General features: G+C 63.0%; 2 protein-coding genes across 2 annotated transcripts; both read right to left on the reverse strand.

The window, feature by feature from the left end:
- Nucleotides 1-1,530: 1,530 nt before the first annotated feature.
- PEF1 (penta-EF-hand domain containing 1) lies at nucleotides 1,531-4,580 on the reverse strand. The gene is given in 6 exon segments (XM_030464221.1): nucleotides 1,531-2,759; nucleotides 3,308-3,403; nucleotides 3,406-3,450; nucleotides 3,865-4,020; nucleotides 4,243-4,420; nucleotides 4,545-4,580. Coding segments are annotated over 6 exon segments (726 nt in total). The 5' UTR covers nucleotides 4,566-4,580; the 3' UTR covers nucleotides 1,531-2,529.
- A 646-nt stretch (nucleotides 4,581-5,226) lies between these two features.
- Nucleotides 5,227-25,272, reverse strand: COL16A1 (collagen type XVI alpha 1 chain). Its single transcript, XM_030464222.1, is given in 74 exon segments — nucleotides 5,227-5,548; nucleotides 5,627-5,701; nucleotides 5,802-5,814; nucleotides 5,816-5,979; nucleotides 6,057-6,123; nucleotides 6,219-6,407; nucleotides 6,515-6,559; nucleotides 6,699-6,734; nucleotides 6,847-6,863; nucleotides 6,866-6,935; nucleotides 7,105-7,154; nucleotides 7,247-7,304; nucleotides 7,383-7,436; nucleotides 7,528-7,572; nucleotides 7,777-7,821; nucleotides 7,903-7,956; nucleotides 8,129-8,200; nucleotides 8,332-8,394; nucleotides 8,609-8,644; nucleotides 8,736-8,789; nucleotides 8,898-8,942; nucleotides 9,073-9,096; nucleotides 9,098-9,127; nucleotides 9,462-9,515; nucleotides 9,619-9,672; nucleotides 10,869-10,913; nucleotides 11,260-11,304; nucleotides 11,448-11,519; nucleotides 11,652-11,687; nucleotides 12,075-12,191; nucleotides 12,289-12,333; nucleotides 12,429-12,493; nucleotides 12,581-12,622; nucleotides 12,713-12,770; nucleotides 12,851-12,916; nucleotides 13,011-13,037; nucleotides 13,131-13,175; nucleotides 13,293-13,361; nucleotides 13,431-13,484; nucleotides 13,628-13,663; nucleotides 13,763-13,804; nucleotides 13,888-13,941; nucleotides 14,017-14,139; nucleotides 14,230-14,337; nucleotides 14,468-14,503; nucleotides 14,576-14,692; nucleotides 14,872-14,925; nucleotides 15,025-15,060; nucleotides 15,148-15,195; nucleotides 15,274-15,363; nucleotides 15,456-15,491; nucleotides 15,580-15,615; nucleotides 15,702-15,818; nucleotides 15,964-15,999; nucleotides 16,268-16,312; nucleotides 16,524-16,562; nucleotides 16,694-16,789; nucleotides 16,876-16,920; nucleotides 17,050-17,112; nucleotides 17,261-17,296; nucleotides 17,526-17,570; nucleotides 17,651-17,692; nucleotides 17,808-17,870; nucleotides 18,038-18,064; nucleotides 18,428-18,463; nucleotides 19,258-19,311; nucleotides 19,670-19,801; nucleotides 20,105-20,185; nucleotides 20,271-20,546; nucleotides 20,633-20,756; nucleotides 22,119-22,236; nucleotides 22,368-22,430; nucleotides 24,237-24,348; nucleotides 25,234-25,272. Coding segments are annotated over 73 exon segments (4,833 nt in total). The 5' UTR covers nucleotides 24,313-24,348; nucleotides 25,234-25,272; the 3' UTR covers nucleotides 5,227-5,345.
- Nucleotides 25,273-27,529: the final 2,257 nt, after the last annotated feature.

The raw sequence follows: 27,529 nt of genomic DNA on the forward strand, positions 1-27,529 counted from the left end.
TGTATATATTGTATTGTATTGTATTGTATTATATATATATAAAATATATATATATACACACAGATACACACACATATATAAACATATACACAAACACAGTGGACTGTATGTGTACACACATACACCCTGACAGACACTGTGAATCTATATCTATATATATAAAAATATGTATGTACACACCCAGCAATGTATTACCCTGTGTATATATATATATATATATATATGTACCCCCCCCACAGTGCCTGTTATTCTCTGCGTGTGTGTGTGTGTGTGTGTACACGTGTGGTTTGTTTGGGTTCTTTATACACACACCCCTCCCATAGTGCCTTTTACTCTGTGTATATATATATATATATATATAAATATTACCCACTGTTTGTTACTGTGTGTGTGTGTGTATATATCATCCCAGTGGCTGCATTATGTGTGTGTACATGTATATGTACATATGTACACATCCCATAATGCTTGTTACTCTGTCTTACTGTGTGTGTATATATATATATATATATATCTCCCAGTGCTCATTAATCTATGTGTAATATATATACATCCTGGTGTCTGTTACTGTGCTGTATATACGTGTATATACCCAGACACCCCACAGTGCCTGTTCCTGTGTGTGCAAAGCCCCTGTGTCAGTGTCTGTCTGTGTATAATACAACCCCTCCCTCTGTTAGAGTGTGTTAATCTGTGTTTACACACACATACACTTACTGTAACACAGAATCTACAAATAGATATTATTAATTGTATATACACAGCCACACATATGTATACATACAGATGCAGAGACACTCCTCTGCACACACCTGGGTGTTAGGGTATATGTACAGAAATGTGTATTTTTATGTCTGTATGAATGTGTGAGTATGTATACATGTATTTGTGTGTATATACACATATATACGTGTGTGTGTGTCTGTATATATACATATATATACAGACACACACACCCTACCCACTGCCACCCCCCACCCTTTCCCTGACCCCTGTCAGGTCGGGCAGCTCTGACCCCAGAGGACAGGACCAGAACTATTGCTGGAATGATCAGAATTGCTGCAGAACATCGAGTCCTGCCTGGGCTGCAGAGGAAAACAGCCACAGCTGGGTATTTATTAATCAGAAAGCACCAGAGAAACCACTGCCTGTTTTCGGTGCTTTCCTCCAGCCACGCAGTAACACCCTGTCCCTCCAATGCAGGCTCAGATTTCTGCTGGAGGCCAATTAAAGGCTAATCACCTGGAGATCTCCTCAAAACCACAGGAAAAAACAGCTGTGAGCTGGTCAGATCTACACCGGATCCCAGCAGGGGACCCTGGGGCTTTATTTTCTTTAAGTTGCTGTGAAATGAGTTAAGAAGGAACTTCAGGGAAGTGCACTGAGCCCTGGGCAGAGTGCCCAGAGCAGGGGTAGAGGCACAGGAGGAGGATGTGTGTGTATGTCCCCTGCACCCAGAGCTGCTGCCAGCCCCAGGGTGAGGGGGGTGGGGGGTGACACAGGGCCACGTCCTTGGACTCAAACCACCAGTGACCAGTGCACACTGCCTTTTATTCCAAAGCTGTAAAAATAAGCCCCAAAACGTTCCCGAGTTTGGCTTCAGCAGACAGGCAAATCAGCACAGACATTGGCAAGGATTTGGGAGGGGTGGAAGGGGTGTTGATGATCCTGCAGCAAAGGGGTCCATTCCAGCAGCATGGAGAGAAAAGGAGAGTCCCAGGAAAGCTGGAGTGATTGCAGCACTGCCGAGGGGTTGGATGTGTTCCTGGGGAGGAAGAGCTGCTTGTGAGGCAAGGAGGGATGAACTCTGCCAGCACTCGGGTCCCTCCTGCTGCTCAGTAAGTGATGGCTCAGCTCTTGGTCACTGCAGAGTCCCCAGAAGCGTGCTGAGACAGAGATGTTCCACCACAGACACCCCAAGCAGAGGGTTTAAGCATTGCTCTGGCGCTGAAAGACTGAAGTGCTCCCCAGGAGGCATGGCACGGGCTACTGGTTTGGCTATTGCCCAGAATGACCCCAGAACTGGGCTCCAGTTTGGCTTGGGAGATAAGGAACCGAACCCAGGAGGATCCCAGCAGGCTGGGAAGCCAGCCCAGGGCATCAGCTCGCTCTTCTGGAGGCTCACCCACATCCCAGCATGGGGCTGAGGATGCCTGGAGCTCCTGGAGAGGCCCTAGAACCACCCAGAGCTCTGGGAGAGCCCTGAGAACCACCTAGAACTCCTGGAGAGCCACCCAGAGCTTCTGGAGAGGCCCCAGAACCACACAGAGTTCTGGGAGAGGCCCTAGAACCACCCAGAGCTCTGGAACAGCCACCTGGAATTCCTGGAGAGCCCAGAGAACCATCTACAGCTCCTGAAGTACTACCCAGAGTTCTGGGAGAGCCCATAGAACCACCCAGAGCTCTGGGACAGCCACCTGAAGCTCCTGGAGAGCCACCCAAAGCTTCTGGAGAGGCCCCAGAACCACCCAGAGCTCTGGGACACCCACTCAGAGCTCCCAGGTGGCTCCCAGCCTGTGTCCCAGGGTGTCAGAGCATCCGAGTGACAACCATGGTGAGGAAGTCCTCGTAGCTGAGCCTCAGGTGTCCCACCAGCCCCGTGTCCTTCTCCCGGAAGGCGTCGGTGATGCTCTGGAGCTGGATGCAGATGTGGATGAAGCGGTCGAGCTGGATGCTGGGGTTGGGGTCTCGGGCGGCGTAGCGGGACAGCAGCAGTTGGCTAAACTGGGGGCTGAGGTTGTAGCCCATCTGGGAGAAAGCTGGGAGCAAGGAAACACAGGGATTAAACCCTCCCGATGGGTGGGCAGAGAGGCTGTGTCCCCCAGCCCCCTGTGCTGGCACACACCCCATGTTCCCCCCACCCGTGGTGGGTGTGTGTGGGCACGGCTCTCCAGAGGGAGGAACCAAACCAAGGCACGAATTCCAGACGTTTTTCCCCTCCATCAGACACACACACCCAAGACTTCCTCCCAGAAAACGTACTTTAACCCACGTGCCCTTGAGATGGGGGTGAAGGAGAGGGCACCTTGGGATTCCTTAGGGAGGAGCTCAGGCCACAGCCCTGCTGCAGCTCCTCATCCCCTGCCCACCAGAGGGCCCAGTGCCAGCTCTGCCACAGCCAGTTGCACCAGCCCAGCGTGCTCCAGGCGTGGGCTGCAGCCACAGGAGTGTGGGACACACTCGGAGCTCAAGAAACACGGAGCAGGGACAGCACTGGCCAGGCTGGAAATAAACACCCAGCAGAGGAGGAGAGCCACCCCCCTGTGAGGTCAGAAGGGTCAGGGTGGTGTCTCTGCCCCTCACCCACCTTGCTGGAGCTCGTGGAAGCTGATGGAGCCTGACTGGTCCCTGTCATACTGCTGGAAGAGGTTCCTCCACTGCTGGATGAACTGCAGCAAGGCGAGAAGCCGTACACGTCTATGCGTCCCGACCTGGTCTTATCAAACATGTCTGGGGGAGGAAGAGAAGAAAAGCAGGAATAAGAACAGGCTGCAGAAACTCCCAGAGATCTCAGGACCTGCCTCAGAGCCCCAAAAGCCATCCCTCACCTCAAGCAACAACACCCAGTCATGAAAAGTTTGGTAGAAAACCCCCCCCACACCCGATGTGGGGGCACGCAGGGGAAGGGGGCAGCTCTGGAGCTCTCCCTCCCTTTAATCCCTGGGTTTCTAGGAGAAGGGGGAAGAGGGGGCTGGGATCCCCTTCCCACACATCATTTTAGACCCCTTACATGTCCTCCACCAAGAAGCTGCTGGGAGCTGCTGTGTGTGCCCCGTTCTGGCTCCAGAGGGGCTGCTCCCCAGAGGGATGAGCCCCCCGGGTGAGGAGGTGTGCGGGGGGTGTGGCGGGGGTCTCCATGCTCACTGATCATCAGCAGACAGGTCTCCTCATCGAACGCTGACCAGTTGGAGTTCACCAGCGCCTGCCTCAGCTCCCGGACGGAGATGAACCCGCTGCCATCGGCATCCACCGCCTGGAACCACGAGAAGGCTTCGGGGTCCACGCCCGGGGGGGCACCGCCTGTACGGGGCGGAAAGGGGAGGGTGGAGGTCAGACCACCCCCGGGAGAAGGGATCGAAAGGAACGAACCGAACGGGACAGCGCCATTTGCTTCAGGAACTGACCGAATCCAGCGAGGGGCGCCCACCCCACGGCTCCTTCTCCCGGGGCCGCCACACCGGCAGGAGGGGGCTGAGGACCCACACACACACACGCACACACACCCGAGGGACCCCTCCTCACCTCCGGGAGCCGCCCCGCCGTACTGCCCGGGCTGTCCGTACGGTCCGGGCTGTCCGTAGGGGCCGGGCTGTCCGTAGGGGCCGGGCTGTCCGTAGGGGGCTCCGCCGCCTCCGTAGGGACCCCCGGGCGGGGGCTGTCCGTAGGGACCCCCAGGGGGCGGTCCTGCTGCGGGGAAGCCCTGGGGAGAGACAGAGTGCGGTGTGCGACCGGCACCGGGCACCGAGAACCGGGCACCGCCCCCTCGTGTGGCACCGGTACCGACACCGACACCCCCAAGCCTCCCCCGGTGTCCCCGGTCCCACCTGCCCCGGATACGCCGCCATGATACAGATAGGGCTCCGCCCTGTTGACGTCACCGGAGAAACGCGCGCCCATTGGTTGAGACGGAAGGGTGGAGCCGATGCCACGCCCTTTTTATTGGGCGGGGCCGCGCGAGAAGTCGCGGGACAGAAGTGGCCTTAAAGAGGCAACGACCTGAGAGCCGGTGGGGCCCGTACGGCCCCGCAGGGCACGCCCGGGAGCGGGATCACCCCCGGGAGCGGGGCTGGGATTCTCCCGGAATATCTCCAGGAGTTGTTCCGGGTTCCCTCTAGAAGCAGGCTAGGATCCTCTCAGGATCAGGGCCGGAATCCTCTGGGATCTCCTGGCATTAGGGCTGGGATCCCTCCAGCAGCCGGTCCGGGATCCTCACAGAGGAAGGGCTGAGATCTCGTCAGGTTAGGGCTGCGATCAGGGCTGGGATATCCCCAGGATCAGGGCTGGGAACCCTCAGGATCCCCCCCCCCCATCAGCCGCAGGGCAGGAGGGGGCTCAGGAGCACCATTCCCCCCACCGGAGTGCTCTGAGCTGGGGCTCTGCATCCCTTTGGGATAGGGATAGGGATGGGTACAGGGATGGGGATCAATCCAAATGAGAAGACAGAGGCACCAGCACGGGTGTATTTGGTCGGGCAGGATCCACCTGCCCTCACGATCGCGACGGAGCTGTACAACACCCAGACCCCACGCCCACCCCCCCGCGGGACAGGCACAGCCCCCGGCACAGCAGGGAAACAATATTAACAGCAAAGGCGGGGGGTGGGGATGGGGGGGAAGGAGACCCCCTCAGCCAAAAGGACCCTTGACGTTCTTGGGCTGGAAGAGGGGCTGCTCCATGGGCACTCCCAAGCACTCTGCCGGGCTGCAGTGCCCCGTCTTGCCCGGCTGCCCCGTGGCACCCGGGGGGCCAGGGATGCCGGGGATCCCCTGCTGCCCTACGGGCCCCGGGGGGCCCATCTTCCCGTAGCCTGGTGGCCCTTGGGGACTGGAAGAGATGGAGAGAAAGAGGAGGTGGCAGCGAGCCCCAGCGTGGGGCTGGTGACAAGGCAGAGGGAGGGGGCTCACCTGGGGGGCCGGGGGCCCGGTATCCCCCATCATCCCCACGCCTTTCTCTCCTTTTTCTCCTTTGGCTCCCGGTTCACCTGGAGGAGAGATGGGGGGAGAGGGGTGAGACCTCGGCACATATCCCGACATCCCATCCCTTGGGGGACACCGGGAATGCTCCCGAGGAGCAGCACTTACCCCTCATACCCGGCCACTCCCTGCCGCCCCTCTCTCCCGATTTGTCCCGGCATTCCTGGTGAGCCGGGGGGGCCCGGCCGGCCGGGCAGCCCATCCTTCCCGGGGGGACCGGGTCTCCCAGGGGATGCCACCATCTCCACAGGGAAGTGCAGGCGGGAGGTGTAGTATGCCATCCGCTCTGCGGGGACACGCGGCCACGCTCAGCGACAGGGGGGGGACCAGGTGATGCCCCACCCCCCACCCCATCCCCGTTACCATCAAACATCTTGTTCAGCTCCTGCCGAATGAACCTCTTGATCTCGTCGTAATTTACCAAATCTCCCTGAGAGGGAGGGGACAAAGAGGGGACATTGCCATCGGGTCCCACTGGGGCTGGGGGAGGAGGGGGGTCCCGCTGCACGACCACCCTGTCCTTACCATCATCCCCGGGGGGCCCGGCAGCCCAGGGCTGCCCGCGGGTCCTGGTGAGCCGGGGGGACCCCTCTCTCCTGCGGGCCCCCGCGGCCCCACCAGACCCATGGATCCGCTTTTCCCCGGCCCCCCCGGCATTCCGGCTCTGCCCTTCTCCCCCGGGGTAGCCCTCTCGCCGGGGGATCCAGCTTCACCCTGTGGGGACACCGAGAAGTGGGGTTCAGCCCTGGCACCCCCGGAAATGGAGATATGGGACCCAGGGTTGGGGGTGAGGGCAGGACCAGGATCCACCCCATCCTCACCTTCTGTCCGACTGGTCCTGCGGTTACCGGGTTTTCCTGGGGGCCCTGGGGAGACACAGAGGAGGGGGGTGACAGGGATGTCCCCTATGTTGGCACCCTGAGGACAGCATGGCCAGGCCAGGAGGACGCTGTGGTCTGGTTCTGGGTCCTGCTGGGCCGGGAAGTGCAGATCCCACTCTCGTACCTCTTTCCCGACGGGTCCCTCGGATCCCTGTTCCCCCTGTGGAATCAAACAGGGACAACGTGAGGCGGTGACCTGAAAGTCCCCGCTGCAGTGGGGTGCAGGGGGCTGGGACACCCCTCACACACACACACACACCCCCTGCACTCACCGGTGGTCCCGGGTGTCCGGGGGTCCGGGCTCTCCTGGCATTCCTGGCAGCCCTCGCTCCCCCGCCGAGCCCCGCTCACCCTTCAGCCCCTGCAGGAGGGAGAAGGAGGAGGAGGAGGGAGCCAGGAGCATTGGAGTCAGAGGAGGATGGGGACCCCCAAACCCACCCTCTGAGGCAACACTCCTGGCCCCATCTGAGCCCCCACCTCACACAACGGGGGCTGTGATGGGGCAGGGTCTGTCCCCAGGCACTACTCACCACTCCAGTCAGCCCAGCGGGACCCGGCTGCCCTGGACTGCCCGGGGGCCCTGGGGGGCAGAGACAGAGGGGGGTTGTCAGCTGGAGGGGAGGTTGTCAGCTGGAGGGGGGGTCGTGGGCAGATTTGGGGGGCAGGACCAACTTACAATGAGCCCTGGGGGTCCCTGGCGGCCTTGGGGTCCCATAGGTCCAGGGTCACCCTGGGGAAGGCAGTGTGATGAGGGGGCATGGGGACCACCCCCCTCAGGGCTCCATTGCCCACCCACCCCCTTGATCACCTCTGCTCCTGGCCGGCCCGTGCTCCCTGGCGGCCCAGGTTTGCCACAGTCACCCTAAAAGGAGGAAGGGACACTGTGAGCTGCTCAGCACCAAGGTCCCTTGAGCTGTCACTGCTGAGTGTCCCCCTGTGCCACTGCCACCCACCTTTGGTCCTGGCAGACCTGGGTGTCCCGTCTTCCCCTTGAAGCCCTAGAGGGGGAAAAAAGCTGGGTGAGGATCCCAGCTCTCACAAGCAGACCAAGGCACTGGGGACTCCCACCCATCCCCTTGGGCTCAGTGTCACCAAAAGCCCATGGTGGGACAATCCCGGGCAAGGAGACACTGGATCCTGGTAGCAGGACAGGGCCAGGAGCCAACAGCCAGGGAGAGGTGACAGGGAAGGCTGTCACTCACCGGAGGACCCATCATCCCTGGTGGGCCAGGTGGGCCAGGGTCTCCCTAGGGAGAAAGAGAGAGGTTAGGGGTGTCCTGGGGGGGTGGTCGCCCCCTGGCAGCACCTGGGAGCCCCCCAGAGCTCACCCGCAGCCCTGGCTTTCCATCCTTGCCATCCAATCCTTCCAAGCCAGCGGGACCCTGTGGGGACAAGGGGGGGGTGTCAGAGGGTGGCTTGAACCAAGGCTCTGGGGGTCCCTGACCCTCTGGGGTCCCCATGGAGCAGGTCCAGCCAGCAGTGCTCCCCAGGAGCACCGTATGGGTGGTCCTGTCCCCTCTGTCCTCAGGGGTGGCTTGGGGGAGGGGGTCTTACTTGGATGCCTGGAGGTCCGGGGGGCCCGGGGGGCCCTGGCATCCCTGGGGGGCCACGCATGCCCTCGCTGCCCTGCAAGAGCCACAGGAGGTGACAGGAGCAGCAGGGGCTGTGCCACCCCTTGGCCACCCTGCAGAGCAGGGACCAAACCTGTCCCCCAGCCTGAGGGTGCCACCACACAGCCCTGTCCCACGGGCACCCACCTTCTCAGCCATGGGTCCAGGTGGTCCAGCAGGACCAACCTTCCCTGGGAAGCCAGGGGGTCCCTAAAGAGAAGAGGGGTGTTAAGTGAGGGGGAGGATCACAGTGGGAGAGCTCAGTCCCACACAGCCCATCATTGCTGGGCTGCTCTCCATGCTGTCCCACAGACATCTCCATGTTCTTCTGGGACAGATTCCCAGCTCCACAGGGATGTGGGGACATGGGGACAGAGATTCCTCTCCCGCTGTACTCCTCACAGCCCCAGGGGGATGCACTCACCGGTGGTCCCGGGAAGCCAGGCTGGCCCTGGAAACCCTGAGGAGAGACAAGAGCTGAGCCGGACCCCAATGGCCACATCCTGCCCAGAGGGGGTCCCGGGCATCCTCATCCCCCCAGGGACACTCACCTGGTCCCCCTTCTCACCAGCACTGCCTGGGAGCCCACGCTCGCCCCTTGGCCCCTGCAGAGAATGAGGGTGAGAGGGGTGGGGAGCACCTTGCTGCCCCCACAGCAACCCCCCCCCTCCCCACAGCCCCCAGGGAGCCCATTAGGGTGGGTGGGCACCTACCACTGGCCCAATAGGACCGGGAGAGCCATCCAAGCCAGGCGGTCCCTGGGAAAGGGAGAGACAGAGTAAGATGGATGCAAGTGGAAGGAGCTCAGCCCCAGTGCCTGGGGGGAGGAGGGCACCTGGGAGAGCCCCCAGCCCCTCTGCCCCTGGATCACTGCCACAAGGGACTCACCAGTTCCCCCTTCTCTCCGGGGGGGGCCCATGTAGCCTCGTTCACCTTTGGTGCCCTGGGGAAGGAAAGAGCTGAAGGTCTCATGAAGGACAAGGAAGGAGCTGGGATGTGGGGCATGGGCAGGAGCTGAGGGACAGATGATGGGGCATGGGGAAGGACGGGGCAGGGATGGATGGAGTGAACAGGCAGGCAATGGATTGGGGACCAGGAATGTGTGGGACAGGGGAGAGACAACACAGGGATGAGCCCTGCAGGGACTCAGAGCTTGGTGTCCCCTGACTGCTCCTCCCCAGCAGCACGAGGGGCCCAGCAAACACCAGGGAGGGACACGGGGACACCCAGGGTGGTGGGGAGCTGGCATGGGCTGCCTGGTTCCCCAGGATACTCACAGGAAGGCCGGGGGGACCGGTGGCACCGGGGTAGCCGGGTTGCCCTGGAGGTCCCTGTGCAGGAGGGGGATGCTGAGCCACCTGCAGAGCCCCAGCCAGGAGCTCAAAGCCCTCAGGGCACCCGTGTGTCCCTGTCCCCTCCTCCCACACCACTCACCGGCTCCCCTTTGGCTCCAGCAAGCCCAGCAGGGCCACGTTCCCCCTGGAGACCCTTCGGAAGGGAGAAGAGAGGAGCTGCAGGAGGTGTCCTGCACCTCTACCCGGGGCTGTGCCTGCCTGGCACCACAGCCGGGCAGAGTGCAGGGACCGGGGACACCGGTACAGCCCTTGGGGTCTGTCACCACCAGCACCTGCAGATCCCAACCTGCCCGGCACCTGCAGGCACCGGGGGGGACCCGTTCAGCCCTCGGCTGGGCCCCCTCCACCTATGGCACCAGCCAGGTACTGTCACACCCGGGTCACTGCCGCCTGTGACCCCAGTGCCGTGGAAAGCTGAGCCCTGGTTGGGGTGCCCACCTCCTGGCACCCCAGCCACTGCCCAGGACACACTTCAGCCCAGCCAGGTGACACGGGTGACAGCCAGGAGCCCCCGGGCTCCGTGTCACAGGATGGCTGGTGTGGGTTAGTGGGGTGACGTGGTGCCGAGGCTGGACAGGACACACAGAGCAACGACCCACACAGACCCACACAGACTGTGGTGTTATGGTGACATTAGTGGACGAGGGGACAGGAGCAGGACATGGCTGACACGGGAGGGCAGGATCCTCCAGGAATCACCAGCACAGCCCCACCACCGCCTGGTGCTAGGAGGGAGCAGGAGGATGAAATGAGGATGAAGATGGAGATGAGGATGAAGATGGAGATGAGGATCAAGATGGAGGTGGAGGCTGGCTGACCCCAGAGGAGACCAGGGGGAGGAAGATGAGCCCCAGCTGCACAGGGGGGGTCCTCCCGGCCCCCATGAGGGGACTCCCCAGGGCCAGCAGCTGGGTGCCATCCGGAGCACCCAACATACCCCATGGGAGCTGTGATGAGCTGCAGGCACCAAATGAGGTCAAGAGGTCCCTAAGACACCAAGAGGGGTCAAGCTGTGCCAGCCCCAGGGCTGTGGTCACCCTGGTACACCCAGGTCCCATGGTGGTGAGGGTTCCCAAAACCAGGCAGCAGGGACAGCAAGTGCCAGCACCGGGTCCCTGAGCTCAGGGAAATAATTCCTGAACCTGCAGACCCCGGGTCCCCTGAGACCCCTTGCATGGGGATGGAGGAGGTGAGAATGGGATGATGGAGATGGGGTGGAAGGGAGGGGGCAGCTGGGCTGTGGCTGCTCCCAGCGGACACATGGACAAGGGACACAGCCAAACCAAGCAGCAACAGAGGGCACAGAGAGGAGCCGTGCTGGGTCCTTACGGGCAGTCCGGGTGCGCCGGGCGTTCCAGGAAAGCCTGGAGGGCCCTGAGGGGAGAAACAGGGAGGTCACAGCCTGGAAACAGCTCCTGGGAGCCCGGGCTGAGCCCGTGGGACACTGCAGGATGCTCGGGCAGGGGCTGGCTCGGCCTCGGCATCCCACCAAGCTGAGCTCCTGCTCCATCTCCGGGCTGGCAGCCTCTTTGCCTCCACCTCCAGGCTCTGCAGGAGCGCTGCGCCTCCGCCCCGCCACAGCCCCGGCCCTCCGCCCATCACCGCGGCCACGGGGAGGAGCGCCCGACCCTTTGGTGATTTGCAGCGGGGGGGCTCAAAGCCCTCCAGGAACATCACACGATGCCCACACTCCCCCCCCGCCCCTGTCAGGGCTACTTACGATGGGTCCAGGTGGCCCCGGGGGTCCCCGCAGTCCTGGTAAACCCTGGGGAAAGGCGGCTGTCAGGGGGCATTGGGGGGGGGGGGGGATGGGGGGCCTGGCCCCGCTCCAGCTCCGAGGGGCTCTGAGGGTGCAGCCACAGCCCCCGCAGCCACTGGGTGGGGGGCAAAGGAGCGGGGAGCACCCACCTGCTCTCCCCTCTCCCCCGGGATGCCCGGCAGCCCAGGATGTCCAGCACAATCCGTGTCAGGGTTGTCACCCTACAGGGAGTGGGGACACCTCAGGAGCTGGGGTTGAGTCTGCCCATGGCTGGGGCATCCCGCAGCATCCTGAGGACCCACCAGGGAGGCAGCTCAGCCCCAGGGGCAGGGGAGGGTGCTGGGTTCACTCACCCGAGCCTCCTCTGCTCTCGGCAGCTGAGCAAAGCACTAGGAAAAAAAAAAAAAAAAAAAAAAAAGAAAGGAAAAAAAAGAAAAAAACCCCAAACAAACAAACAAAAAAACCCCCCAGAACCCCCACAGGAGTTAACAGGGATGTAGTGAAGGAGCTGTAGGGCACAGAGCCTGACACCCCACACTCCTCGGGTGCTCAGCACCCCTGCTTCAGCCTGCACCAGTCCCTGCTCAAGATAAACCAGTTACCCTCCCAGGGACCCAACTGGGCCAGGGGGAAGCTGGGTACAGGAGCCTCCCAGGTGCCCACCCCCGCCCGCTGCTGCATGGGGTGTTGGAGCATCTCTGCACCTCACCCCAACACCCACCAGGGTCGGGGGGTTGGGCACTGAGATTCCCACCCAGAGGTGGGCAGATACTCACCTGGGCACAGCTCTCACTGCCAGGGGCACCCGGCATGCCCCCATCCCCCTTCTCCCCTTCCACAGTGCTGGGAGGAGCAAAGGCTGCCTGCAGCTGGGCACAGTCCCCGCAGAGGGTCTGGGGGGAGATGGGGGGCAGTCAGGGGCATCCCAAGGGGCTTGGGATCCCCTTGGGGTCCCCTGGGTATGAAGGAGCCCTGTCCCCAGACTCTCACCCTCAGCACCTCGATGTTCCTCTCAGCCATGACGCTCAGCGGGCCCTGGAAGAGATGTGGGAGGGGAGGGGACTGTCCCTATGCCCAGGGGAGCAGGGTGGGTATCACAGGGAAGCTGCCACGGGCACAGTGACACCTACCAGGTCCCCAGCTGGTCCGGGCAGTCCCGGTAAGCCGTTGTGTCCTGGCATCCCTAAAGCCGAGGAGAAAGCTGGAATGTTTCAACCCTGCCCCAAAAGCTGAGCAGAATGGATCCCTGATCACCCATCTGCCATCACTCACCTGGCGACCCGGGCACCAGGGGGACCAGGAGGGCCGGGGTCTCCAGGGGGGCCTGCAAGACCCCAAAACACAAAGGGAGAGAGGTTGTGGGTGAGGTGGTGGTGGGTGGGGGGCTGGTGGGTGAAAGGCAGTGGGGCAGCACCCACCTGAGGGCCGGGCTGTGGCTGCCAGGACATCCCAGTCCAGAGTCCTGGGGCTCCCTGGGGCCGAGAGAGGAGGAAGAACATTCGGGGGGGCAAAGCAGAGTTGGGAGGTGTCTGGGGGGGGTCGTGGTGCTTACCGGCATCCCGGCATAGCTGGGGTCCTGGCGGGGGCTGGGTGGGCAGAGACATTCCCCAGGGTCTCCCTGTGGAGAGAGGAGGTAAGGGCGAGGGGGGGGGGCAGGGAGGGGGGGCAGGGAGGGGGGCAGGGGGCACATTTTGACCCTGACCCCAACTCACCTTCTCTCCCCGGGCACCCTTCTCCCCCTGTGAGGAGGAAAGCCAGAGATGTGTTAGCAGGCACAGCCCCTGCCCCATGCCCCCCACCCACAGCCCCCCACCCACACCCCTCATACGTACCGGCTGCCCACTGGACCCAGGGAGCCCCCGCGGCCCTTCGGGGCCCTGTGAGGAAGAGGAGGGTGAGGAAGCTCAGCTGTGGGCTCAGCCCCTGGCATGGGGGCTTTTTAGCCTGTGCTGAGGGGCGGGGGGGCAGGTGGTGATGACTGTCCCAGGACTTACAGGTGGCCCCGTGATGCTGGTCCCTGGTGGCCCAGGAGGTCCCACATCACCTTTGGGTCCCGGAGATCCCTGCAGAGGAAGGACAGCAGAAGTGGGAGGGGCAAGGGGGGGAGGGAGGTCTGGGGGATGCTCTCTTACCTTGGCACCTTTCTCTGTCGCTATCCCTGGGGGTCCCTGGGGTCCAGGGGGTCCCTGGGGACAGGAGAGGGTGTTACTGCCACTGTCCACAATGCAGTGCAGGGGCACGATCCCGCCCTGCTTGCAGGAATCGGGGGCCGGGGGGTGGGGGGCAGCTCCATCTCCAGGGGATGAGCAGCCCCAACCCCTACGCTTACAGGTGTCCCAGGGGGTCCAGTGCTTCCAGGCTCTCCCTGGAGAAAATGGGAGTGTGTGAGAGCCAGCAGAGCCACTGTCATGACATGTCATGACATGTCACGACATAGCAGCACATGGGCACCCCACACACCCACCTGGGGTCCCGGACGGCCGATCCCCGGTGGTCCCGGCTCACCCTGAGGACACAGAGAGGCAGTGAGTAGCCCCGAGACCCCCGTGCCCACCCCTCCGTGCCCAGACTCCCCCCAGCCCCACTCACCTGCAGCCCCTTCAGCCCCACGGGGCCCTGGACCCCCGGCAGTCCCGGCTTCCCCTAAAACACAGCAGGGTGAGCCCCGGGGAGGGGCCACGATGCCCGCAGGCAACCAGCCGGGGAGGGGCCACTCACGGGTCTGCCCGGCTGGCCAACGCCGGGGGGGCCCTGGTCCCCTTTGGCCCCGGGTTTTCCTGGGATGCCAACCGCGTCCAAGAAGTCACCGTGCGGATTGGGAATGGGCTCACAGGCGTCTCCCTGCAGAGGAGGGAGCAGGGGAGGGGAGGTGGGGATGGGTGACACGGCGGTGACGGGATGCAGGTCCCCACACCAGGGTGAGGGTCTCACCTTCTCGCCTTTGGGACCGGCTGGACCCCTGATGCCAGGCTCCCCCGACAGCCCCGGGACACCAACCATGCCCGGGGTGCCCGGGTCCCCAGGGCTGCCTGTGTCCCCCTGGCAAAAAGAGGGGACAAGGGTGGCATGGGACAGGGGGCACGCAGAACTCCCCTAGCCCCAAATCCTTGCCGGGGGTGGGGGGAGATGTTTACAGCTCCTGTGCCACCCCCACCAGAGCCCCTCTCACCTTCTGTCCCTTCTGACCAGTGTCACCAGGTCTGCCCTGGGGGAACAGAGGAAGGGGTCAGGCCAGGGCACCCCCAAAAGGGGCACAGCCAGCACAAGGGGTACTCACTGCTCTGCCCGGGGGTCCTCCTGGGCCCCTCTCCCCCGGCGGTCCTGGCACAGCCAGCACTGTTGCTGCTCCTTCGAGAGCCTGTGGCACAGGGAGGCACTGCCCACACGGCTCACCCTGAGGAGGGGACATCCCGGTGGCTTTGGGGACTGCAGCACTGCAGGGGGTGAGCTTGCAGCCCCCCCTGCTCTCCCCATCTCAGGGCTGTTCCATGCAATGAGTCGCATAGGTCTCAGCTGGGAAGGTTCCACGGATGGGGCAGAGAGGGGGGGTCCCCAGGGGTATCCCCAACTCACCTTCTCTCCTTTCAGACCCCGCACGCCTGCATTGCCCTTGTGTCCTGGGGTTCCCTGCGTGGAAAAGTCACAGCAGAGATGAGACTGTGACCCCCAGCTCCTGCCCCCCTGGGCTCCCAGTGCCCACCCTGAGCCCCTCAGAGCCCCACTCACCGGTCTGCCCACAGGTCCCTCCTGGCCACCATCCCCCTGCAAGACATCAGGGTCAGGACCTGAGGCTTCCCCCACCCCATAATCAGGGTGGGCAGAGGGGAGTGGGAGTTGGGGGTCACTCACCTTCTCACCCTTGATGCCAGCCAGTGAGGGGAGCCCCACTTCACCCTGCTGAACACCCCAAGGGGTTACACACCCAGAACCTGCAGCCCCCCAGCCTGGGGAGGGACCTCAGCCCCATGTACTCACCGGCTGTGCTGGCTCAGCCCCAAGCCCCCCAGTGGGACCCCGCAGCACCGAAGCAAGGACCTGGGGGTCACAGGCCAGGCAGGAGTCCCCCTGCAAGGGTGGTGGAAGGATACAGCTCAGGGGGGGCTCCAGGGAGGGCTGCCCACTGAGCAGGGTGGTGGGACAGAGGGACAGACACTCACTTTCTCCCCTTTCATCCCCTGGATGCCGGGATCTCCCTGGGAAGGAAAGGCAGGAACTGGGATGGGTGCTGCCCACCTCCAGCTGGGGACAAGTAAGCCCACCCCTTGGCCCTGTGTCACCTACCCTGTCCCCTTTGGGTCCCATGGGGCCGGGGGTGTCCTGGGGAGGGGGAGACAAAGAGGGAGTGTTAGGGATGAGATGAGACCCTGCTCTGCCCCCTGCCAGCCCCTGGGGTTCACACTCACCGAGACCCCATCCTTGCCGGGTGCTCCGGGTGCTCCCCTGGCTCCCGGTTTGCCAGGCAGCCCAGTGGCACCGGGTGTCCCCTCGGAGATGGTGGGACACACCTCACACGGCTCACCCTGCCCATGGGGACAGTGACACACAGGGCTGGTGGGTCCTGGGGGTGGCCCCCGAGGTTCCCCCAGCCCAGGGGAGGGTCCGTGCTGGCAGGGGCTGCCATGCCCGTGGCACAGCCCCACACCAGCCCCCTGCCTCTGCACCCACCTTGTCTCCTTTGGGCCCCAGGACACCGGGAGGTCCCTGTAGGAGGAAGGCATCCCATGGGGCTGCTTCAGGACAAAGTTTGCCCCAGCAGTGCCCCCCAGCACCCCCCAACCTCTGCCACCACCACTGTGGCACAGGATGGTTCCTGTCCTGAAGGAGGAATCCAGCTCTTCCAGCCCCCTCCATGTGCCTGGGTGTGGATCCCAGCACCACTCCAGATCCCACCATGGCTCCAGCCAAGCAGTCCCATCCTCTAGCCAAGGAACCCATCCCTGACCCCAAGTTTTGGCTGCTCTCTACTCACGGGTGTCCCAGGCGATCCAACGGGTCCAGGAGCTCCTGAACTGCCCTGGAGCCAGAGACAGGAGAGCCTGAGCCCAGCAAAGGGGCAAACCACGGCCCTTCTGCCCCCCAAACCAAACCCAGGGCCACCCAGCTGAGTGGTACCATGAGCCAGTGCTGACCCAGCTCTGGTTCTGACCAGGGATCCCCAGCACAACCCACCACACCAGGATGAAGCAGGATGGGGGGCATCCAGGAACCCTTTCCCCTAAACTCACCTTTTCTCCTTTTGGACCTGGGGGGCCACCAGGGTCACCCTGAAAAGGGAGAGAAGATGGAGTTAGCCCTGCAGGAGTGCTCTGTCCCCATCACGGAGCTCTGGGGGGCACCTTGCTCCCCTCATGTTGATGGCCACCCTGGCACAGCCCCACAGCACGGGGGTCCTTACCGGCTTCCCTGGAAAGCCAATCCCTGGAGTTCCTGGCTTCCCTGGGGGTCCTGGCTCACCAGCCAGCCCCTCGGGTCCCACGAGGCCAGGGTCACCCTGGAATCCAAGGCAGGGGTGGTCAGCACCAGCACTGCCACCAGGGGCTCCAGCTCCCACCCACTCACCCCAAAACCCCCACCTACCTTCTGGCCCTTGGGACCCACCACACAAATCTCTCCAGGGCGGCCCTGCCAGGAGGGGAGAGGGTGTGAAGGCTCTGCACATGCACAGCATCCAGGGGGGGTGGTCCCTGGTAGCCCCGGGGATGCCCCAGGGATGCCCCGGGGGATGTCCCAGTGCCACCCAGTACTACTCACATCACGCCCTGGGCGCCCTGGCTTGCCCTGCAGTCCCCCGTCACCCTTCTCACCCTTCTGTCCCTGTGGGACAGATGGATGTCACACACACTGGTCTCCCACACTGCCCAGGGTGGCACCAGCAGGTCCTAAAACCTCTGCAGCCACTCTGGAACCCACTGGGTGGCTGTCCCTGCTGCAATGCTGGGACCAGTGGGTGGGCTGGACTTACCTTCTGCCCATCAGCACCGGATGGTCCCGGGACCCCCTGCGTGAGAACAGCAGGAGAAGCTGGGTGCCCATGGGTGGGCTTCCAAAGGTGCCCATGGGTGGGCTCACGCAGGGCTCCAGTCCTCCTGCTTGCACCAGTGCCCCTTTTATCCCACCCCCACCCCCTGAGCCATCTCCTCTGGGCTGGACCCCGAAATCCACACGAGATGTGGGGGGTGGGCAGCACTGGTGAGTGCCCCACAGCCTCACTGCTCAGCATCACTTACCTCCTCTCCACGCTCCCCCTTCTCACCCCGTGGCCCCTCAGCACACTGTGGAGGGGGGAGAGGGGTGAGCAGGGGGGTGGGAGAGCTGGGGCTGGGGGTAGGTGGGGGTAGGGTGGGGGTCTCACCTGCATGGGACCACCAGGATGGGTGCGCACGCAGTCAGCGCCCTGCGGGAGGAGGAAGGGGGCTCAGGGGCTCTCTCTGAGCGGGGGGGGGGGGACAGGAGCCCTCCCAGGGGCAGTGGGACCCCCAGGGCAGGGGGTCCCTGCTGGGGACACTCACTCGGTCACCTTTCTCCCCCTTGCCACCAGCAGTGCCTGGCAGCCCACGCTCGCCCTTCCCACCCTGCAAGAGAGGGGATGTGCAGGTGACAAGATGGGGTGGGGATGTCCCCATGTCCATGCCTGCACCCACAGCTCCTGAGCAGGGATGCTTCAGGCACAGCTGAGGATCTGTGTGGCAACATCCTTGAGAAGCTGGGGTCTGTGTGTCCTGGGGGGTGACAAACCTACCTTTGGACCTGGGGGACCAAGTGTGACCTGAGGAGAGAGGAGAGAGAGGTGTCCCCCAGCACCCTGAGCCCTGCAAGGACACCCGGCCTCCAAATGGCAGCAGGAGAGAGTCCCCTCCCTACTGTGGTCCCCATCCTCCATCACCATGTCCCCAAGTGGCACCCATGAAGCATTTGAGGTCCCAAACATCCACCATCCCCCTGCCATCAGCCCCACACCTCCAGCCAGAGGTTGCCATAGGGATGGGGCCACATCTGGAAGGGATCAGACACCTTTCCTGCACCCAGATGTTGCCAGGTCCCAGGCCAGGAGGAGCTGGGGGCTGGTGGTGATGGCAGAGCAGTAGGGTCAGGGTCCCCATCTCACAGCCCAGCCCTGTGGCACACTCACATTTCCTGAGGCCATCTGCGGCGAGCAGGGAGGGCACTGGAAAAGACAGGGATGGGGGCTGGAACCAGCTCTGTGCACCACCCACAGCACCCACAACCCTACAACACCCACTGTCCAGCTCTTCTGAGCACCCCAAAGCCATAGGGATTACTCAGCAGCTTTATGGATTTGCTTGGGGGGGACAGGGAACAATTGGCCAACACCAACTGGCTGCCACCATCTGGGTGGTGGTCACCTGGCAGTGGCACATTGGTGGTGGCCAGTTGTCCTAGACCCCAGCCAAATGCTCCAGTGTGTTCCCATGGGATTCCTGTTCCTCAGCCCCACACCTCACCCGTGTCACCTTGCAGGGAAGTGACAGAAGGCAGAGAGCAGGCATGTCCATAGCCCTAACCCCCAGCCCATGCCATGGCACCCATGGGATGCACCCCGGGGATCCTCAGCAGGATCCCACAACCAGGTCACAACAGCCCTAGGGGTCGACAGGACCACAAAGGGATGGGACATGGAGCATGCTGGGGATGCTTCCCAGCTCCAGCAGTTCTCTGGAGACACTCAAGGGGAACAAAGAGGCCCTTGGCCACGTCTGGGATTGCTCCAGCACTGGCACAGAGTTAAGTGGGGCCTCGATTCCTGCTCGGGGGAGCAGAGCAGCCGCCTTTGCAGCTCTGGCAGAGCAGAAAGTTCCTGAACGTGACAGGGAAAGACCCAGCCTGCAGCAGGGATGGGTCCCAACACAGCACCAACACCTGAACCAGGAAGGAAAGCAGAGCAGGGAGTGCCAGGATGGGTGCAGTGGGGCTGGGACACCCTTTCCCACCTCCCCTCACCTTCTCCCCGTGATCTCCCTTTGAATTGGTCTTCCCTGAGGTCCTCACTGGCTCCTGTGGAGAGAGCAGAGCACCCCTGTGTGATACCCACCACCCATCCCCCCTGAGTGACACCTCCCCACGCATCCCCGGGTAATCCTGCCTGGGGCACCCATGGGTGACACCCTCCTGTGCCATCCACTGGGCCTGAGCTCCAGGCTAGAGGCTGAAGCATGGTGGTGGGGATGCAGGACCCCTCCTCATCCCTTGCTCCCTGCCTGCTTCTCCCCCCCTCCTTCCCTCGCTCCCTCCTTCCTCTCCTTGCCCCGAGCAGTGGAAAATATGAGACAGGGCTTTTCCAGGGGCTGAACCAACCCTTGGCAGCACTCAGCACACACAGGACGGGCTGTGAGGGGGCTGGGGGGGGTCTCACCGTGCCCAGTGGCTCCTCCAGGCAGAAGCAGCGAGTGTAGACCCGTCCCTCGGGCTGGGGGGAGAGCTCGATGAGGTTACTGCTCTGCAGCAGCTCCGCTTGCCGACGGGTCTTGGGTGCTTCCACCTGGCACTGCTGGGAGATGGGGATGGATCGGGGGGGAGCTCTCAGCCCAGCCCTGCCCAAGCACCCAGAGTGATGCAGGATAGGGATTCATCCTGCACTGTGCCCTGTGCTGGCCGCAGGGACATCGGGTGACATCTCAGTACTGGTGAAGAGCTGCCACGATGAGCAGGAGGTGACACACGGGGTAGATCTAGCCAAGAGTTCTGCCCCTCACCGTGCCTCAGTTTCCCCTCTGGGGAAAACACTGACCGTGCAGAGCAACGCCAGGGCTCAGCCAGGACTGGGGTGGGGGGTTGGGAGGGGACTCACCCCACTGGCCGAGATCTCACAGCACCCCTCCTGCCTGGCCAGCTCGGCGTCACAGTAGATCTGAGCTTGCTGGATGTCAAACTGCAGCAGGAAAGGGGCAGGGGGGCGTCAGGCAGGGACCCCCCGACCCCGGGGGGAGCGTAACCCACACCCCACAGGGCCTCACCCGGATCGGGGTGCCACGCACAGCATCCAGCCCCAGGAAGGTGTTGCCCTCGGGGGACAGCGCCCGCCGGGCTGCCAGCGGCTTGGAGGAGATGGAGGAGCAGTCGAGGTGTATGGAGACAGCGCTGCTCTGCACGGACACCGCCACCTTGTGCCACCTCCCGTCGAACAGGGACCCCACCGCCTTCCCCGCGAAGACGGCGCTGACGAACGCGGCCCCCGGAGCCCTGGCCTGGAACTCCAGACTCTTCTCGGGGCCGTGCACAGCCAGGGAGAGCTGGGCAGAGAGGGGACACGGTGCTTGGGGACAACTCCCGGCTGTCCCCTGCGCCATCGGTGTGTCCCACCACCCGGGGGCCATACCTGGGGGTAACCCTGCCGGTCGGTGACCTGGAAGAGGTACCAGTGCTCCCCGGTGCTGTTCTTCTTCAGCAGCAAAGTGAGGATGAGGGTGAAGGTGGGGGGCAGCCCCCGGGGGAACACCTGCCTGCAGGGATGAGCATCAGGGGTGACCCTGCACCGAGCTCCACGGCACCCCCAACCCCCTCCCCCTGGCACTGGAAGCCACCAGGGCATGGTACAGCCACTTGGCCCCATTCCCAGCCCCCATCTCCACCGTGCACTCCAAACACACGGGGTGGATCCAGCATGGGACCATGTACTTATTACCAGGGTATGGAGTTTTGTCCCCTGACAGCCAGGACACACATCCCTGACCCCACAGTCTCCGTGGGACAGATGCTCCTGTGCAGGAGGGGGCAGGGACAGCCACGGTGCCCACCCCCCACCAACAGCCTGGCCCCTCTGGTGTGGTGGGGAGGAGGAGAGCAGTTCCCCAGTGGGACAGTGCCTAGCTTGCCCGCAGCCCTCTCAGTCCCTGGAAATATTTGCTTGAGGCTCAGCTCTACCACGTCAGGGATTTTCCAAACCACCACGCTGGAGCTGGACCAAGGCACAGGAATCAAGCCAGACCTAGCAGTCCCCTCCACTCTTGGAAGGGCATGGAAATGTCCTTGTGGGGCACTGAGGAGCAGGGCCAGGGCAGAGGGACACCCATGGGTGCTCACCTGGGGCTAGCAACCTGGCTGCTGGGGCTTCCCCCGTGCTGAGCATTCCCCAGGGCTGTCTCTGTGCTGCCACAGGCACCCAGCCAAGAGCAACACCAGCCTGGAGCATCCGTCATCTCCAAGCCATCTGAGGACTTGGCTGCCCAGGTCAGGAGCCAAGGCTGGGTCTCCTTCATCCTTGGTAGAGCCCTGTACCAGGCAAAGCTGTGTGCCAGCCCCAGGGTGAGGTGGGGACAGGCAGGCTGCAGAAGGCAGTCATGCAAACCACAGCAGCTTCCTCCAGGAACAGCTCCCAAGGATGGGGATGGACCTGCTCCCACCTCGCCACGCTGCAGCATCTCTGCCAGCCCTAACCCCAGAGCTCAGCTTCATCTCCCCCATGTGCAGGAGACGAGGTCTCCACACACCTCCCCCAGCAGACCCCCGTGTCCCTGGCAAAGCCGTGGTGCCTGCTCAGAGCTGGGCAGTGTTTGGAGCTCCTCTAGACCCTGGAGAGTACCTGCCAAGTCAGGGACAGCAGCCACAGAGCCACCACAGAGCCCTGGTTGCGTAAGGGTTGGCCACAACCCAGCTGAGACACTGCAGCCCGGGGTTGACTTTCTAGGAGGAAAAGTGGCCTGGGCTGCACCCCCAGCTCCTTTGCATCATCCCTGGGTGCCACCAAGCTGCCTGGGCTCCCCCTGAATTAAGGGCAAAGCCTAACGAGATTCACCCATGTTCCATCCTTAAAAGATTTGGGGATGGTGGCCAGCAAGGGCCACCCACTAGCCACCCTCACTCACTGTGTGGGCTGGACCAGCGGGACGGCCCCAAGCCGCAGCACCACCAGCCCCCTGGGGTTCCTGATCTTCTTGATGGAGGAGATCTTCAGCAGGTCAAACCTTTTAATCAGGTTAAAACCTGCAGGAAAGAGAAGAGTGGGTGAGGCCTGGGCCTGGGTGGCTGGGCCCTGCAGGCAGGGGCCAGAGCCCATCCCTTGGGTGTTGGGGCTGTGTGGGGTCCTTCTTGGTGGGGTGAGGGGCTTTCCTTACCCGTAATGTTCTCATACTTTTCCCCAACCAGATCCTCCTCCCAGAGCTGTGGGCACAGCTGCCCTGCAAGGCAAATCAATGTGTCACCACGGTGTCACCAATGTGTCCCCAGAGGGGCTGGACAAGTGGGTCCTGGGATGCTGCCAGGAGCTTGTCCCAGCCTCCCCCAAGATGATGGCAGAGCTGACCAGTACACCCAGCTCCCATGGCAGCCAGCAGCCCACCAGGAGGGAAGCAGCAAGTTTAGAAGGGAGGAGGGTGAGCTCAGGGCTGGCCATGCCACCTCCCGCAGCAAGGTGAAACACTTTTCCCAGTTGCTGCATGTTTTGCCTCAAAACAGCCTCGTGCCTGGACTCTGCATCAGGAGACTTGGATGGGTGCCACGGACACCCAAGGTGAGGACATGGCACCCAGAGCTGCCTGCTGTCCTTCCCATCCCATCATGGTGACATCCTCAGAGCTGGTGGCCCCAGAGGACAGGCGTGAGGGCCATGGGACAGGGAGAGGGGCAGGAAATGCCGTGTCAGTCACAGGGACAGCTGGCACTGTTTGCAGCTGGGCTGATGTATTATCACTTCAGCAGCATCAATCCACCTCCGCTGGATACTACCAGATGTTGGGAGGTGCGAGACAGAGGAGAAAACAAGGGGGTATTAAAGAAGGAATTTGTTTTGTCTCTGGAGCAGGGATGGCCCTTGGCGATTCCCTCGTCTCTTCCCCAGTCCTTGTGGGGTCTGTAGCCCCCGTGCCCACCTCCACCTTCACCCCAGCCTGGCACGACCATGCTGCTTCTCCCCCAGGCAGACCACTGGCTCAGCAGCAGTGCAGGGACGTGGCCTTTGTCCCCTGGGACCCCCGGCATGGTGGCAGCAACTGAACCCAGCACTGCCGGCACATGTCATGGGTGAGGGCATAGCTCCCTCCTGCCGGCATTGAGATCATCCTCTGCAGGGCAGGGGGTGGAAGGCAAAACCATAAATCACCCTGGGACCGATCTGCTGTGAAGCCTTCCCTGATCCTAGTGCTGCCCCTAAGGGAAACCCTCATCACTCCAACCCTCATTCAGCTAGTGAAGGGCCTGAAACCAGCACAGTGGGTGCTGGTGCTGGCTGCAGGGTCCCTTCCAAAGCCAGGCAGCTCCCGGGCCCCCCTCCCCCGGCCAAGCCGCCGCTCCACCCCCGCAATGACTGATGCAACCGCGACTCTGCTGCCAGCAGCTCCTCCCCACCATCCGCCTGGGGCTCACCCCGACTCACAGCCCGCCCCATCTGGGACCCTCACACAGCACCCCACAGCCAGGCACCCCTGCCCGGGACACCCATGGGCTCAGTCACCATCCTCTGTCCCCAGCCCTAAACCCTCCACCATCACTGTCTCACACCATGGCCAAACCTTTTCCAACCTTGCAGCTGGAGGCCAAACCCTTCTCGGGAGCTCTGTGCATCCCCATCTCTGTCTGGAGTGCTCCTGGATCACCTACAGAGGGGCTCCCGCCAGGATCCGGCTGCCGGACGGCGCCGCCTTCCCTGCCAGCTGGCACCAGGCACCCCACGGACAGAGCACGGCAATCCCGCTCCCTCCCGGAGCACAGCCTGGGATGTGGGGGTGATGACGGGGTTGTCCCCGAGATGTCTCCCCACAGCAGGGCCCTCTCAGCTCTCCCTGGCCCCCTTCCCACACGGGATGCTGAGCCAGCACGGCCAAGGCTCTGCGGAGGTCCTGGCACGTGGGGACCTGGCATGGCTCACAGTGTCCCCCAGCCACCTCTGGCTTGAGATCCCTGAGTCTGACCCAGCCCTCCCCTCCCCAGCACCAGGCAAGGAGGTGGCTTCCATACAAACCCCAACCCCGACTCCTGGTGCCTCTTACCTTCTGCTGGTGGCGGCTCCTTCCCCTCACAAGCACTGATGAGCCCCGTGAGCATCAGGGCCCAGAGACCCCTCATGGTGCCCACAGCAGCGCTTGGGGCCAAGGAAGCTGCCTGCAAGAGAGAGAGATGGGGCAGCAGTGGGGCAGGCAGAAGGTGGGCACTGGCTGTGCCCCCCAAGCTCACCCCCACTGGGACACTGTCACCACAGCCACCAGCAGAGTTGATTCTGACCCCCTCGGCTATGGCTTGGGCAGATTTTTGGGGTCAGTGTGGCCCCTATGGACTGCTGGATCCCCTGTCTGCTCCACACCCCTCCCCAGCACCCCAGCATCACGGGTTCAGTCCCACACCACCACCCGGATTTACTCCAGACATCCTCAGAGGTGGAGGTTGAGGCGTCCCGGAGCAGAAACGAGTGCTTCCTGCACAAGGCCCCCCAGGAGGGTCTCACTCCCTCCTGTTTTACTTCCCGGTCCCGTGAGGACCCTCAGGGTGGCCCAGGTCCCGCAGGTCACCCCGACCTGACCTCCCTCCTGCCTGCTTCCTGCCACGAGGCAAGGCAGGGCTGCAGGCAGCCGGGGACGGGTGTCGTGACAGACCCGACATGCTGCGAGTACGGGACGTACATCCATCCCAGTGCCTTGCACAAGCGGCACTGCCTCTGCCCTGCCTGCACTCAGCTCTGCTGCCCCCCCAGCTCCCTCCTGCCCCGAACCTCCTGAATACCCCCCTGCTCCTCCCGCACCCATCCTGCCCCTCCGCTTCCCTTTCTCCTTTTCTACCCTCGCACCCTCCGCACCGGCGGGTCCCGCGGATCCGGGACGCCGTCCCTGTCCCGCCCACTCCGGGGCGGTGATTAATAACGATTAATTACGATTAATTACGGGGAATGCCCCGTTCTGCACCCGCCCGACGGCGGGGTCGGTTCTGCACTTCTCCCGGTGCCCGGGGCCGGTGACGGTAGCGGCGGGGGCCCGGGGCGAGCCTGGAGCTCACCTGCACGGTGCTCGGAGGGGGCCGGGGCTGCCCGGGGCTGGCGGGGAGGGACGGAGGGAGCGGGCGGTGCCGCGGGTCTGGCCGGTCCGGGGCGGTGGGAGCTCGGCGGGACACCGGGAGCTCGGCCGCACCGCCTCCGCCGCCTTCCCCGCCTCCCTCCGGGGGGGGCCCGAGCCGCCCCCCGTCAGCTCCCCGCCCTCCACCCCCTAAGCCGGGGGGGGAAGATGAGCCACCGCCCACCCTCTCCTCCTCGCCCTCCTTCTGCCCCCCGGCCCTCCCCCTGTAACGCCCTCCCTGCCCGCCGCCCAGAGGAGAGGACCCCTGCGGGGGGCGAGCGGGACACCCCCATCCTCAGGCGAAGGGGGAACCCCATCCCCTGGCTGCCATCCCTGTGGAGCAGCTCTCCCTTCCCCTAGAGAGGACCCAGGTGCTGGTACCGGTGCTGGCATCAGAGGGGCCCCAGGTGCTGGCATCACTGGCCAGAATGGTTGTCACTGTGGAGGGGAGGGTGGCCCTCAGCGATGACAACCAAACCGTGACAACCACACCCCACCGTGCCACAAAGCTGAGGTGTAGACCCCAATGCCTGGTGGCCTGGGGACAGCCCAGCCCAGGACTAAGTGCCTGGGCTCAGAATCCTGGCACTGGGTCCCTGATGCCATCCCTCCTGCCGGTGTCACTCCCTGCACCTGGCATTGTCCTCTCCTTGTCCCCAGCAGCACAGCTGCCACTTTCCAGAGCTGAACCAGCCTCTCCTGGCAGCACCAGGGTCTTGCCAGCCCCACGGTGACATGCCAGCCCCCAACACTGCCTGCTGCCCCCGAGGCCTGGCTGCCCGGCTCTGCTCCAGCATCCCATGCCCAGGCCAGACGGGCCACCAGGAGCCTGGCAGGCAGGGAGCAGGCAGGGAGCAGGGCCACCCAGGGCACCCACTGGCCCACACAAATTTGTGTTTGAGGAATGCACCCCAGGTCCCCACCCCTGCATCACCCTCCTGGTCCTCACTCATTCCCTTTCCTCCCTGATCTCTTGACACTGCAGCTCTCCAGGCGTGTGCTGGGGATGCGTGCATCTCAATAACCGCGCTCTAATTAACAACTGATATTTATTCAGCCCACAGTAAATAAGCTGTCACAGGCGAACCGGGCACTGCTGCTCTTGGAGAGCAGCAAGATTCGGGCATTATTCAGCCTCCAGCCCCTGAGATGAGGTGACAGAGCACTCGCCTCTCAGGCCAGTTGCTCGTTGTAGTAATTAAGGGTAATTGAAACAAGTGGGTATGAAATAGAACAAAACATTTGTAAATTCCTGTTTATCGGACAATTATTCACCCCGAAGATGCTCTTTGCAGCCACCGAGCAGCAGAAAACCCCACAGGAGAGCACGGGTGAGACCTGTCCTTACACCCAGCACCAGGCATGGCCCCACAGCCCACCCCACAGCAGAGCAGGGACAAAGGACAGCCTTGTCCCTGCCTCTGAAGACAGACCCCTTGCTCACACCAGCACAGCCAGCAGCTCCCAGGACCCTCAAATTTATTTGTGAATCTCTGGGGGGATCGCACCTATCCCTCCAGCTGCTCTTCCTGTGCCTCAGTTTCCCTCATTTGTAGGTTGTCCCCAATCCAGTGGCATGAAGGGACCCCGCCAGAGCCAGGAGCATGGGGACATTCATGGTGTGGAAACCTCCTCTCCTGCTTCCCGGGATCGGTGTCGCGGGGGGAGGGAAGGAGGCTGGATCCCGCTCTCCCAGCGCTCTGGAAAAGGGGGGGGAGCGGTTTGTTTCCAGCCCGTGCCGGCATCCCCGGGCGCGATGCCGAGATGGGGGATGGAAAGCAGGATCCTGCGGCCCCTGCCCACCGAGCCGGCACGGAAAAAGGGCAGGCAAGCTGCGCTTCCAAGAAACAGCCGCCACGGCTGCCAAAAAACACGAGCCGGAGCAGAGCCCGACAATTTTCGGGCTGGAGATAATTTGCCTCCGAGCTTGGACGTCATGCGGTGGTGGGGTGACCGGGGGGCTCCTCACCTCCCGTCCACAGCTTCTCCTCACTATCGGGGGGCCAGGGGATGGATTCGGGTGTGTGCGAGAGGGCGATTCCTGCGTGAGGATTTTGGCACTTCAGCATTTTTTCTGCACCGGTTTTGGGCACAAACCGCCCCTATTCCAGCATGGGCTGGGAAGGAAAGAGCCCGCGGGGATTCTTTCCCAACTCAACAGGGCCCGTTTGGTGTTAAAACAGCAGTTTTGCCTCTTTCGGTGGAAATACTTTACCGAAGAGGGAAGGGAGAGGAGGAGG

The sequence above is a fragment of the Calypte anna genome, chromosome 23 (genome assembly GCF_003957555.1).
Source record: "Calypte anna isolate BGI_N300 chromosome 23, bCalAnn1_v1.p, whole genome shotgun sequence".
Classification (NCBI taxonomy): Eukaryota; Metazoa; Chordata; class Aves; order Apodiformes; family Trochilidae; genus Calypte; species Calypte anna.